The following is a 14165-nucleotide window of genomic DNA, read 5'->3' on the forward strand; positions in this document are numbered from 1 at the left end:
CTGATTCGGAAGCTCCAAGCCGCAGAGAGTTTCAACCATCCCAATGAGGGAGTTTCGATCACCATGACGCGAGGGCTTCGGATCGCTGGCTGCGGGAACTTTGTTCGCCCCGATTGCGGATGGTTCGACAGCCCCGACTGTGGGAATACAAAGAGGGAGAAGATTGGATTTTATTACCTTCCATCACAGTGAGGAATGTGGGGAGCCGCTGTGGTGGATGTTTATGTTAACTTTTATTTATGGGGCTGTGTGTCCTGTTGCTTTTCACTCAATATGGCTGTATGGTAACTCAAATTTCACTGTACATTAATTGGTACATGTGAAACTGACCTTGAAACCTTGAATTGATCAGAATCCTGCTTTAACCTTTGATAACCATCTACACACCACCCACTTTGGTGTCATCTGCAAACTTACTGGTCATGCCTTGTACTTTATCATTCAAATCATGGATATAAACTACGGACAGCTATGGGGCCCAGTGGCAATCCTTGAAGCACACCACTTGTCACCGGCCTCCATCCCTTCGCTGTCCAACATCTCCTTATGGCTCGGGCCCTCACGTCCTGGCAGTGCCCTCATAAATCTTTGCTGCACTACTTCGAGCTTAATAATATCTTTCTTATAGTAGGGTGATCAAAACTTCTGAAATAGAGGCACAACATTCGTCACCTTCCAGCACCTCACCCGTATTCATAAATTTCAGCTAGGGCACCTGTAATGTTATCTGTGTCCCCAGATATATCAGATCAGGCCTGGGCGATGTCTACCTTCAAACACGATAAGACATACAGCACCTCCTCGATCGTAATACTGATTGCCTACAAGACATATCCATTGACTGCCCCAAGTTCCTCGGTTCTCGTGTCTTTCTCCACAGTAAAAACAAATGAGAAAACTCATTGAGGACCTTGCCTATCTCCTGTGGCTCCACACAGAGATAACCACATTGATTCCTAAGTGGCCCAATTCTCTATCTGGTTATCCCTTTTTTTTCATTCAAAGGCGACTTTTCTTTCCAAAGCCAAAGGCGACTTTGCAGGGTGATGCCTGTTTGGTCGTGAGTAGTCGCCCAAAGAGTCGTACCTTTTTCTGGTCGCCTGGATTTTCAACGTTTTAAAAAATTTCGGCGACCTGCTGCAACTATGACGGGTGCCGGCAAGTCGCTGAAAAAATCATGTAAGTGGGACAAGACCTTTAATGTAATTATAAAATCTTTTTGGATTTTATCATAAATATTATCTGCCTGAGCTATCTCTTTCCCCCTTTTTGCCCTCCTGATTTCCTTCTTTAGTGTGCTCCTCCATTCCAGAATCTCCTCCAGGTGTACACTGGATCCCGGCTGCCTTTACCTGCCCCATGCCTTCTCCTTACTCTTAACCAGAGCCACAATTTCTCTTGTCATCCAAACTTCCTTATACCCATTTCCTTTACCCTTCACTCCAGGAACTTGCAGGTCCTGGACTCTTGTCAGCACATTTTAAAAATATCCTACTTTCTGAACATTTCTTTTCCCTCAATCAACTTCCTCCAATTAACTTCAGTGAGTTTCTGTTTAATAAAACGTTTGCATTGCCCCAATTTAGAATTTTAACTCAAGGGCTCACCCTGTCTATCCATAACTATCATAAACCTAATAGAACAGTGGTCGCTGATCGAAAGGCTTTCCTACAAACACTTCAGCCACTTATCCCTCCCAAAAACTAGATGAAGCATTGCCCTCTTCCATGTAGGGCCCTCTGCATATTGCCCGAGGAAACTTTCCTGAACACATTTGAGAAACACCTCCCTTTTAAACCTTTTGCACTCTGACAGCCCCAGTCAATATTGGGAATGTTAAAATCCCCATTTTGACAACCTTATTAGTCCTGCAGCTGACTGCAATCTAGAATGTAAAGGCTGGAATATAATGCTGAGGCTTTATAAGGCACTAGTCAGACTACATTTGGAGTATAATGAGCAGCTACGGGCACCCTATCTGAGGAGCGAGGTGCTGGTGTTAAAGAGCTTTACGAGAATGGTCCTGGGAACAATTGCATTCATGTATGAGCGTTAGGCGGCTCTGGGGCAATACTCGCTGCAGTTTAGAATGATGAGGGGGGACCTCATTGAATCTTATTGAATAATGAAATACCTGGATAGAGTGAATGTTTCCACTTGTGGGAGAGACTAGGACCAGAGGAGGAATTTATTTCACCAGTGAGCAGCGAATCTGTGGAATGCATTGTCACAGATGGCTTTGGAGGCCAAGTCTTTGTGTATTTGTAAAGCAGAGATTGTCAGGCTGTTGATTAGTAAGGGTGTTATGGGTAATGGGGAGAAAGGAGGAGTATAGGCTTGAGATAGAAAAAGATTAGCCATGATTGAATGACAGAGTAGATTTGATGGGTTGAATGGCCTAATTCTGCTCCTGAAACGTGTGAATTTATGAACTAATCTCTTGGCATATTTGCTCTTCTAATTCTCATTGACTATTTTGGAGCCTGCAGTACACTCTCAACAAGGCAATCATCCCTTATTTTATTTCACAGCTCCACCCATATACAGACAAATTGTCTGCATTATTGTCAAAGTTGCTATCATCTCCTGCTCAGCCACAGCATTCTTTATAATGTGTGATTTTCTTTGACTGTATCATCTCATCTAAACAATTGTCTTATATTGAATCCAATCCACATTTAACAATGACAGTGCTCAAATTACACAGAGGCTATGGGAATCGTGATTAGTTTTATTTCGCTTTCTGGATGCTGAAATGTAAAGTTTCTGAATTTGCTGCAAATTTACTGCAAAATGTTCCTATTGGACAATAGTACTCATTGGCTGTTGAATGATAGCTGCCCCATGCTGCAGCACTGCACTGAAGGTTACAGGCATTGGCAAACATAATAGGCTTCACGGATTGTTTCTATGGAAACTCTGTCATCTCTTCTAAGGAGCTGATATACTCGTAATAGAATATCATCAGAGTGGACTTCAACATTGTTGATTTCAGAAGCAACTCTTGTCAACCGGCAATTTCACATCTTGGGTATTTGAAGCACATCACCATGTCTTCTAGAAGGCATTCTGCAGTGGAGTATTTCAGCAGCTTTATTCAGAGTCAGAGGCATTCTGTTTCAGATACCTTGGTTCGAGTTTTACATAGACGTCGCAGCTCAGCCGTAGAGATGCTCTCATCATCCACTCATCAGGTTATGGTTGCTGTGTCTTCAGTTAATATTGAAGAGGCGAAAACTACCCTGTCGCCGAGAAAAAGTAAATGATGCTATAATATAAACTTACAACAATGTAGAAATGTGCATAATTTTAAAAATGACAGCGTTTTTTAATTCATTACTCTTTGTTGTTTCAGAGGTTGTATTTTATTGGATGTATCACCCCATGCATCTTTTGCATGGTAGAAGTTGGCACTTCTAGTTGGCACTTGTAAAATAGTTGTTTGTAAATTTTACCTTTGATCATTGACATCAACTAAATGTTGAAGTGCTGATGTTATAAATAAATTGAGTCTTACATCTTTGGTTACATGTGAATTATACGAGACAAAGAGTTGTGGGGAGCGCAAGATTGAAATAAAGGTCTGTGCATCCACACCTCAAGACCAGAGACCAGTTTGTAAAATTACTGCTGTTACAAATTAATTTCTAAAAATTAATCTTGTGAAAATATTTACTTTTGCGTGTAATCTTGCAAACTATAGGAAAACTCTGATTAAACTGCTATCTGATTAGATACCCGATGTTTCAGCGTCCTGCGTTCAGGTGATGTTTCCCATGACATCCTGAAACTTTATCAGATTCATTGGGGAATGAATTATAATACCGTGTAACACCAAACAAAACGACTAACCAAAGCGTGTTGGGTATTAATAAAGAAATTGTCCACTTAGGCACCACAAAATTTCCAAACATGCTCGATTCTTGGAGTTTAACAATAAGCCTTTTGATGCATTGACTTTTGTCTCTTCATGTGATGTACATTCATCACAAAATGTATCTATTATTTATTTTCTTCGTATGCATTTTTAAAGGTTGCATTGTTTTATGTGTTTGAACATTGCCTGATTGTCCCTGCTTCATTATCTTAGGCAGTATGAGACGCCCGACAGCCAAGTATACGAAAGTGGGAGAGCGATTACGGCATGTTATCCCCAGTAATATGCAGTGCTCCATGGCATGTGGTGGTCGAGCATGCAAGTATGAGAATCCATCCCGATGGAGTGATGAGGAACAAGCTCTTAAAGGCTTATACTCTTCATGGTATTATTTATTGGTTTCTTTATTTTTTAAATATGTTCCTTCATCCTCCTATACAAATAAGACCTATATCTGCAGTAAATTGTAATAAATGTATTTAAAACAGCATTTGTTGTGACCAAAGTAATTTGTAAATAAGTTATTATGTTTCATGTAACTTCATAACTGGCCTATTGTAACTATGTTTTGTGAAGTTTAGGAAACTTCCCATGTAATAAATAAGATTAATCAAATATTTATATTCACAATTTCGTTTTTGCTTTGGTTAAAGTTAATTATTAAGATACACAGTTGTTTTTATGCAGATGTTAGCATTACACTATTTGCAATTTGAAGTAAGTTTTAAAAAAGCCCTTTATATGTAAATTTACAATTTTATTTTAGAAAACAGACTTTGAATGTACTAGTTTTGAATCTTACTCCAGGGAACTCCAGGTTGATCTATGCTATATTAATATGAGTATGCCCCGCCGTCAGAAGTGCCATTTTAAGAATAATTAGTAAGGCCCAGGTCCTGTCTACTTCTCCAGTGGATTCCACGTTTCAGAGAGTGACAGAGGAATTATCTCGAATAGTCTAGTGAATGTTAGCATTTAGTTCACCTTAAAACAGGTTTTCTGGTCATACAGTGCATTCAGAAAGTATTCAGACGCCTTCACTTTTTCTCCATTTTGTTACGTTACAGCCTTATTCTAAAATTGATTCAATTCCTTTTTTTAATCATCTATCTACACATAATACCACATAATAAAAAAGCGAAAACAGGTGTTTAGAAATGTTTGCAAGGTAATTAAAAAGAAATAACTGAAATATCACATTTACATAAGTATTCAGACCCTTTAATCAGTACTTTGTTGAGGCACCTTTGGCAGCGATTACAGCCTCAAGTCTTTTTCAGTATGACGCTACAAGCTTGTCACAGCTGTATTTGGGTAATTTCTCCCACTCTTCTCTGTAGATCCTCTCAAGTTCTGTCAGGTTGGATGGGGAGCGTCGATGCACAGCTATTTTCAGGTCCCTCCAGAGATGTCCGATCAGGTTCAAGTCCGGGCTCTGGCTGGGCCACTCAAGAACATTCACAGACTTGTCACAAAGCTACTCCTGCATTGACTTGGCTGTATGCTTAGGGTCGTTGTCCTGTTGGGCGGTGATCCTCCTCCACAGTCTGAGGTCCAGAACTCTCTAGAGCAGGTTTTCATCAAGGATCTCTCTGTACTTTGCTCAGTTCATCTTTCCCTTGATCCTGACTAGTCTCTCAGTTCCTGCCGCTAAAAAACATCCCCACAGCATGATGCTGCCACCACCATGCTTCACCGTAGGTATGGTATTGGCAGGATGATGGGCAGTGCCTGGTTTCCTCCAGTGACTCTTGGCATTCAGGCCAAAGAGTTCAATCTTGGTTTCATCAGACCAGAGAATCTTGTTTCTCATGCCTGTTGGCAAACTCCAAGCGTGCTGTCATGTGCCTTTTACTGAGGAGTAGCTTCCGTCTGGCCATTCTACCATAAAGGCCTGATTGGTGGAGTGCTGCAGATATAGTTGTCCTTCTGGAAGGTTCTCCCATCTCCACAAAGGAACTCTGGAGCTCTGTCAGGGTGACCATCAGGTTCTTGGTCACCTCCTTGACCAAGGCCCTTCTCCCCCGATTGCTCAATTCGGCCGGGCGGCCAGCTCTATGAAGAGTCCTGGTGGTTCCAAAGTTTAAGAATGATGGAGGGCACTGTGCTCTTCGGGACCTGCAATGCTGCAGAAATTGTTTTATAACCTTCCCCAGATCTGTGTCTCGACATAATCCTGTCGAGGTTTACAGACAAATCCTTCATCATCATGGCTTGATTCTTGCTCTGACATGCATTGCCAACTGTGGGACCTTATATGTAATAACATCTCAAGGGTAATCAATGGCAATAGGATGAACCTAAGCTCAATTTTGAGTGTCATAGCAAAGGGTAAATGTGATATTTCAGTAATTTCTTTTAATTACTTGCAAAAATTTCTAAACACCTATTTTCGCTTCTTCATTCTGGGGCATTGTGTATAGATTGAAGATAAAATAAGGAATTTTATCCATTTTTTAAATAAGGCTGTAACGTAACAATATGTGGAAAACGTGAATGGGTCTGAATACTTTCTGAATGCACTGTATATCTGATTGCTATTTGCGGGAACTTGCTGTGTGCAATGATTGCTGTTTCCTACAGTGGTGATGCTTCATAAAAGTCCTTCTCTGACTGCAAAAAAAACAACGGAGAGTCTTGGGGTCATAAGGTTTGGTGCAAAATGGGCCAAACACAAATGAGATTTGATGTTTCTTAGTATCAGGAGATAAGGTGGTGTAAACTTAATAAAATGTAAATGAAGGCTGGAGAATTGACTCTCTTGAATGATCCTCCTTCTGCTGAGGAATCCTGCCCCTAAACCTTAATGCTTATTCTCCAAAGGGAAAAGGCACCATACTAAGTTAATATGCCGATTGTATGTGATTAGAAAAGGTTAATTGATTACACAGAAGAATACTTAAAGTTTTGGATAAAGTTTAAAACTTTGGAAACACTGACTGGAAGGCGTTTGCAGCCCAGGCCACCCTTGACTCTCACACGGACATTGATTCCTATACATCCTCTGTTCTGGACTTTATAAACTCCACCATCAATAGTGTCACCTCCCTCAAACAGGTGACCATATACCCGAATCAGAAGCCATGGATGAACAGCGAGGTCAGGCTACTGCTGAAAGCACGGGACACCGCTTTCAGGTCAGGCGATGCTCGAGCCTACAGTTCATCCAGGGCTAACCTGAAGAGGGGCATCAGGAAGGCCAAGCACTGCCATAAGCTCAGGATTGAGGAGCACTTCAACAACAACTCCGACCCCCGAAGCATGTGGCAAGGCATCCAGGCCATCACGGACTACAGACCCTCCAACATCACCCCCACATCCAGCGACGCCTCCTTCCTTGAGGAGCTTAACCACTTCTATGGCCGCTTCGACAGGGACAATCTAGAGACAGCCATCAAGGCTGTGCTACCTGCCGATCACCAACCCCTCACACTCACCCCCTATGACGTGTACGTGGCACTGAGTAGGACTAATGCACGTAAGGCTGCTGGCCCTGACGGCATCCCCGGGCGCGTGCTCAGTGCCCTGTGCTGCGCAGCTGACAGACGTCTGGACTGACATCTTCAACCTGTCACTTGCCCAAGCAGTTGTCCCCACTTGCCTTAAAGCCACCTCCATCGTGCCAGTGCCAAAACACTCCACTGCGGCAAGCCTCAACGACTTCCGCCCAATTGCACTTACCCCCATCATCACCAAGTGCTTCGAGAGGCTGGTCCTGGCACACCTCAAAAGCTGCCTACCCCCACACTGGATCCCTATCAGTTTGCCTACCGCAAGAACAGGAGTACGGAGGATGCCATCTCAACGGCACTTCACTCCGCCCTCTCCCACCTTGACAACAGCATTCTTACATAAGTGTCTCTGTTGTAAGAATGCTGAGCTGTAATCGATGAACAGCATTCTTACAACAGAGACACTTATGTAAGAATGCTGTTCATCGATTACAGCTCAGCATTCAACACCATTATTCCATCAAAACTGATCACCAAACTCGGTAACCTGGGCATCGACCCCTCCCTCTGCAACTGGATACTGGACTTTCTAACCAACAGACCCCAGTCTGTGAGGTTAGACAAGCACACCTCTTCAACCCTCACCCTGAAACACCGGCGTTCCTCAGGGCTGTGTGCTGAGCCCCCTCCTCTACTCCCTCTTCACCTATGACTGCACACCTGTATATGGTACTAACACCATCATCAAGTATGCAGATGATACAACGGTGATTGGCCTCATCAGCAACAACGATGAGCTGGCCTACAGGGAGGAGGTCCAGCACTTAGCAGCATGGTGCGCTGACAACAACCTGGCCCTTAACTCCAAGAAGACCAAGGAGCTCATTGTAGACTTCAGGAAGTCCAGAGGTGGCACGCACACCCCCATCCACATTAACGGGACGGAGGTGGAACGTGTTTCTAGCTTCAGGTTCCTGGGAGTCAACATCTCCGATGACCTCTCTTGGACCCACAATACCTCTACTCTGATCAAGAAGGCTCATCAGCGTATCTTCTTCCTGAGGAGACTGAAGAAGGTCCATCTGTCTCCTCAGATCCTGGTGAACTTCTACCGCTGCACCATCGAGAGCATCCTTACCAACTGCATCACAGTATGGTATGGCAACTGCTCTGTCTCCGACCGGAAGGCACTGCAGAGGGTGGTGAAAATTGCCCAACGCATCACCGGTTCCACGCTCCCCTCCATTGAGTCTGTCCAAAGCAAGCGCTGTCTGCGGAGGGCGCTCAGCATCGCCAAGGACTGCTCTCACCCCAACCATGGACTGTTTACCCTCCTACCATCTGGGAGGCGCTACAGGTCTCTCCGTTGCCGAACCAGCAGGTCGAGGAACAGCTTCTTTCCGGCGGCTGTCACTCTACTAAACAACGTACCTCGGTGACTGCCAATCACCCCCCCCCCCCCCGGACACTTATTATTTATTTTTTTATTTAAATTCAAATCGTTTGCTATGTCGCTCTTCAAGGGAGATGCTAAATGCATTTCGTTGTCTCTGTACTGTACACTGACAATGACAATTAAAATTGAATCTGAATCTGAATCTGAAAACTTTGCCAACCATAGCATAATAATCAATTTAAATACTGCCTCAATTTGTCTTGGTTTATGCTGTTATATTTCTTATGTAATTATTTTAGTTATTAAAAGCATCATAGTTCAATATCAAGCCATTTGTTCAATATTCAAAAACAAGTATATTTGTTATCATTAGTGAAATGGGTATTCGCTTTATGAATACATTGAGTTTCTGCTGATTTTTATTTGCTGAGTTTAATGAATAATATGCAACAAAGCTAAATTGCTTTCTCGTAGCTAATTGTTAAATGTACTAATTTCTTATGTACAGGATTACTGACAATATATTAGCAATGGCTCGTCCTTCCACTGAAATTATTGAAAAATACAGCATTATTGAACAATTTAAAAGGTATCTTTTTAATGTTTATATTGTTCTTTTAGGGAGCATTTTTTTCCCTAGTTTGTTGAGTTTTTCTGCAAGGGATAACACGTCCTGGAGATAGACACAAAATTCTGGAATAACAGCAGGACAGGCAGAACCTCTGGAAAGAAGGAATGAGTGATGTTTTGTGGATCAAGACCTTTCTTCAGACTATTCTGAAGAAGGTTCACGACCCGAAACGTCATCCCACTAATCTGAAGAAGGATCTCGACCCGAAGCATCAACCATTCACTAGTCTGAAGATGGGTCTACATCCGAAATGTCACCCATTCCTTCTCTCCAGAGATGCTCCCTGTCCCGCTGAGTTACTCCAGCATTTTTTGTCCATCTTCGGTATAAACCAGCATCTGCAGTTCCTTCCTACACATTCTGGAGATTATACATACACAAATAAGAATAATGAAAATCTAAAGCAAAAATGCTTACTAGGAATATAAAGCCAATCTGTCAAGCTGTAAAATAAAAATATTCTGTCATCAGACTATAATATTGAGTTATTTTGCAACAAACAATTTGTACCTTCATTTTTAGTTAGTTTTGTGAATTACAAGGAATTACCATTATGCTATAAAATGAATGCCCCTGATAATAGATGGTATTGTTTGTTCCTGAATTTCATTTTGTGCTGAACTTGCTGATTTCACTGCTTTTACCATAATCATTATGAAAATAATTCAAGCACAAATTTAGTTTTTCTTCAATATATAATTTTAAAAGTCACCAAAATGTACATAATTTCCTTTCCTTTCACATGCTTGTTATTTTGGATGCCTAGCATAGGTCCATTTGTTGAAATCCAGGCGATCTGCTCTGCTCTGGTATTTGACCTTGCCATAATAATTGCACAATTTTACCAAAAAGCTTTGTTACATTTCCAAACACAATTTTAAATCAGCACCTGAATTGCAATATGTACCTTTATTCATATTTCAATTTGACGGTGAACAACTTAGTGGTTGAATGGTTCTGAAATTCTACACTAATGTGAAATTATTTTTATAATGTGATTATATTTTTGGTATATTTATTTAGCTGATTTGATCATACCTTCTCGGTTGTTAACAACTTGATTGGTGTTTCTATTAACTCCGTACTTCAGGCATGGCATAAAGACAGTAATTAATCTTCAGCGTCCTGGGGAACATTCACGCTGTGGTAATCCCTTGGAGACGGAGAGTGGCTTTACCTACCTACCAGAGGTATTCATGGCGGCTGGAAGTAAGTCCACCCGTTGTTCATCCATAATTAAAAGACTTATTGATTTGCTTTAAAGTGCAAGACTCGGTGCTTATTTTGCTAAGTTTGTAGATAAAGTCAAGCTGCAGTCTAACCAAGAAATTATTAATATTCATGTAACACGTATATTTTTTACTGGGGATCATGGCGTCTTTAAAATGCTTTAGTCCTTTTCTCCTGGTCTATAGAATTTGCTGTCCCCTATAAACCTCTTTACGTTATGAGTTGTAAAATGTCAGATGAGAGAAATTCTCGATCAATATGTCACTAACTCCAGGGAGGCAGTCTGATTTTAGGTAGCTGGCATGTTGAAGTCTGGAGCAAAGCAGGAGGTCCATCACTGTCATGAACTACCAATTAAAGCAAATGGATTCAACAATTAAGACAGCAGCCCTGTGGTAAATATTTCCACAGACATGACCTTTCTAGCACCCATCAGGGTGCACCACCTGCCTTCAGATAATTTGTAATTCATCATGATGTGGAGATGCTATCTGGAGATGTTCAGCTGGAACCAATGCCTTCTTTCTACACAAAACTTATGCACAGTTTCTTCTGCACAAGACTTTCCTGAAGTCTTAATGCCAATTATTTTAAAAGGAGCCATTTCCTACTGAGCCTCTTCCACCATTCAACATTATGACTGATTGCCTACATGATTCAACCTAATGAACCCACATATCTCAGTATAAAGATACCCAATAACTCAGACCCTAAAGTGCAGTTTCCCAGTTGTGATCAAGATCATATATTAATTGCTAGAAATCTTCTTTCATCATGCACAATGCTTATATAATAAAGACTAACTTTAGGGAGATTTACTTTCGGGAGACAAAAACTACAGATGCTGGCATTATGCACAAAACAAGGTGCTGCATTAACTGAGCAGGTCAGGCAACATGGATAGGTGCCTTTTTGGGTTGGGATCCTTCTTCAGACTGTATTAGAGGGCAAGCAAGCTGGAAAACTGGTGGGGGCAGGCCAAGCCAAAGCCTAGCAAGTGATAGATTGATGCAGGTGATAGAGGTTTTGATTGCCAATTGGGTGAACAAAAAGTAGAGAAAAGGGAGGATCTGGAGAGGAGTGAAATGTACTCCACCGTTGATGTGAAGCACACTGCCTACTGGCCCTTTGTTCTTTGCATATGATGAGCGTTTGTCAGCACTGGGCCTGTACTCGCTGGAGTTTAGAACAATGAGGAGGGGACCTCATTGAAATGTACCGAATAGTGAAAGGCTTAAATAGAGTGGATGTGGAGAGGATGTTTCCACTAGTGGGTGAGTCTAGGACTAGAGTTCATAGCCTCAGAATTAAAGGACGTTCCTTTAGGAAGGAGATGAGGAGGAATTTCTTTAGAATGCGGTCAATCTGCGGAATTTTGTGCCACAGAAAGCTGTGGAGACAAGTCATTGGATATTTCTAAGGCAGAGATAGATAGATTCTTGATTAGAACAGTTGTCAGGGGTTATGGGGAGAAGGCAGGAGAACGGAGTTAGGAAGGAGAGATAGATCAGCCATGATTGAATGGCGGAGATGACTTGATGGGCCGAATGGTCTAATTCTGCTCTGATCACTTATGATCTTCCCACTTTTAATCAATGGGAAAAATCCTCACCACCTGGTGAGCGGAGGGGGACTCTGAGTAAGATGGCCAAAAATCACAGCCATACGTGGTAGCGTTTTTTTTCTAAAATCAATATAAAGTGCAAACAGGAAGTGGTCAAGATTAGACTTTTAATTATATAGAAGGCAAGGCAACTTTAATTAGGCAAGGCAACTTTAATTACGCAACACAGCTTTAGCATTTCCAAACCAAAGGCAACACAGCTTTCGCATTTCCAAACCAAAGGCAACAAAGCTTTAGCATTTCCAAACCAAAGGCAACAAAGCTTTAGCATTTCCAAACCAAAGGCAACAAAGCTTTAGCATTTCCAAACCAAAGGCAACAAAGCTTTAGCATTTCCAAACCAAAGGCAACACAGCTTTAGCATTTCAAACCAAAGGCAACACAGCTTTAGCATTTCCAAACCAAGGGCAACACAGCTTTAGCATTTCCAAACCAAAGGCAACAGAGCTTTAGCATTTCCAAACTGTATTTTCAAACCACATTAAGGTCACTGACAGGTCAGTAAAACCACTCACAGTTTAGTAGACATGTGTTCAGTGTTATTCACAGCTCAGACAGAGAGACGTGACCCTCTTGCTCCCCCGTCTTGCAGAGACTGACTGAGGCACTCAACACTTCCGGGTTTTATAGTCCCTCCGGAAGGGACGTGGCCTTCAGGAGAAAGAATATCAAAAATGTTTAAACACTAATAACTTTTATTTTTCATCGATGGATAAAATCCTCTTGTCCTGTGCAGCGGAGGGGGACTCTGAGTAAGATGGCCAAAAATCACAGCCGTAAGTGGCAGCGTTTTTTCTAAAATCAATATACAGAACAACAGGAAGTGGTCAAGATCAGACTTTTAGTAATATACTAGACTAAGTGGGACCCATTGGGTCCCATGTTAACATGGGAGGGCTGGTCCCCCGACGCAATATTCCACCTCTCCACCAATTCCAATATTGGTGGCCAGTGGGGTGGGGGGGGGGGGGGCGTTCGGGAGCGCTGGTATGGGTTCTTGGGGTGGCAGCTCAGTCCCTCCTGCCTGATCCGCTGGCAAGCAGGGTGCAAGGCCACTGAATTCAAGTGCAGTTTCATAGCACTTCAAGCTGGATCCAAGACCACCAAATTCAAGTGCAGTTTCATAGCACTTCAAGCGGGATCCAAGGCCACCAAATTCAAGTGCAGTTTCATACCACTTTCAGCAGGGTGCAAGGCCACCATAAAACCACACAAAACACCAAACTCACAGTTTAGTAGCCATTCAGTGTGTTGAGTTGATTCACAGCTCAGGCAGTTGTGACCTCTCTCTCCCTCTTTCAACTACAAGCAAAAGGCACCCAAGCCACCATTTGCAGTAAGTGGTGCCTTTCAACTTCAAGCCAAAACACCCAAGCCACCATTTGCAGTGAGTAGTGCCTTTCAACTTCACACCAAAGCACCCAAGCCACCATTTGCAGTATGTAGTGGATTGTAACTTCAAGCCAAAACACCCAAGCCACCATTTGCAGTTAGTAGTGCCTTTTCACTTCAATCCAAAGCACCCAAGCCACCATTTGCAGTAAGTAGTGCCTTTTAACTTCAAGCCAAAGCACCCAAGCCACCATTTGCAGTAAGTAGTGCCTTTTTAATTTCAAGCCAAAGCACCCAAACAACCATTTGCAGGCAGAGCCTTTTTACTTCAAACAAACCATATTTTCATTTTCAAACCACATTAAGGGGACTCACAGTTGAGTAGACATGTGTTCAGTGTTATTCAGAGCTTAGAGAGACGTGACCCTTTGGCTTCATCCATCTTGCAGAGACTGAGTGAGGCACACCACTTCCTGGTTTTATAGTCCCTCCCCCTCCCTGCAGCAGGGGCAGCAGAGAGAATGGTGATTTAAAAAAAATAATTAATATCTCTCTGATTTATCATCGATGGGAAAAATCCGCCAGTCCAGGAAGGCAGAGGGGGGCTCCGACCGAGGTGGTCA

At 42.3% G+C, this 14165-nt stretch overlaps 1 protein-coding gene across 5 annotated transcripts in view; it reads left to right on the forward strand.

Moving 5' to 3' along the window:
* ptpdc1a (protein tyrosine phosphatase domain containing 1a) overlaps nt 1-14165 on the forward strand; it is a 154111-nt gene that overhangs the window by 96096 nt on the left and 43850 nt on the right. For 3 of the 5 annotated variants that reach the window (XM_055648173.1, XM_055648174.1, XM_055648172.1), the window contains 3 exons: nt 4091-4262; nt 9234-9314; nt 10447-10565. In XM_055648173.1, the coding sequence (XP_055504148.1) occupies nt 4096-4262; nt 9234-9314; nt 10447-10565 (367 nt within the window). In that variant the 5' untranslated portion in view covers nt 4091-4095. Of the gene's footprint in view, nt 1-3155; nt 3259-4090; nt 4263-9233; nt 9315-10446; nt 10566-14165 lie in introns of those variants that run through there. The other 2 variants (XM_055648175.1, XM_055648176.1) reach the window with 1 other exon arrangement.

The sequence above is a fragment of the Leucoraja erinacea genome, chromosome 16 (genome assembly GCF_028641065.1).
Source record: "Leucoraja erinacea ecotype New England chromosome 16, Leri_hhj_1, whole genome shotgun sequence".
Taxonomy (NCBI): domain Eukaryota; kingdom Metazoa; phylum Chordata; class Chondrichthyes; order Rajiformes; family Rajidae; genus Leucoraja; species Leucoraja erinaceus.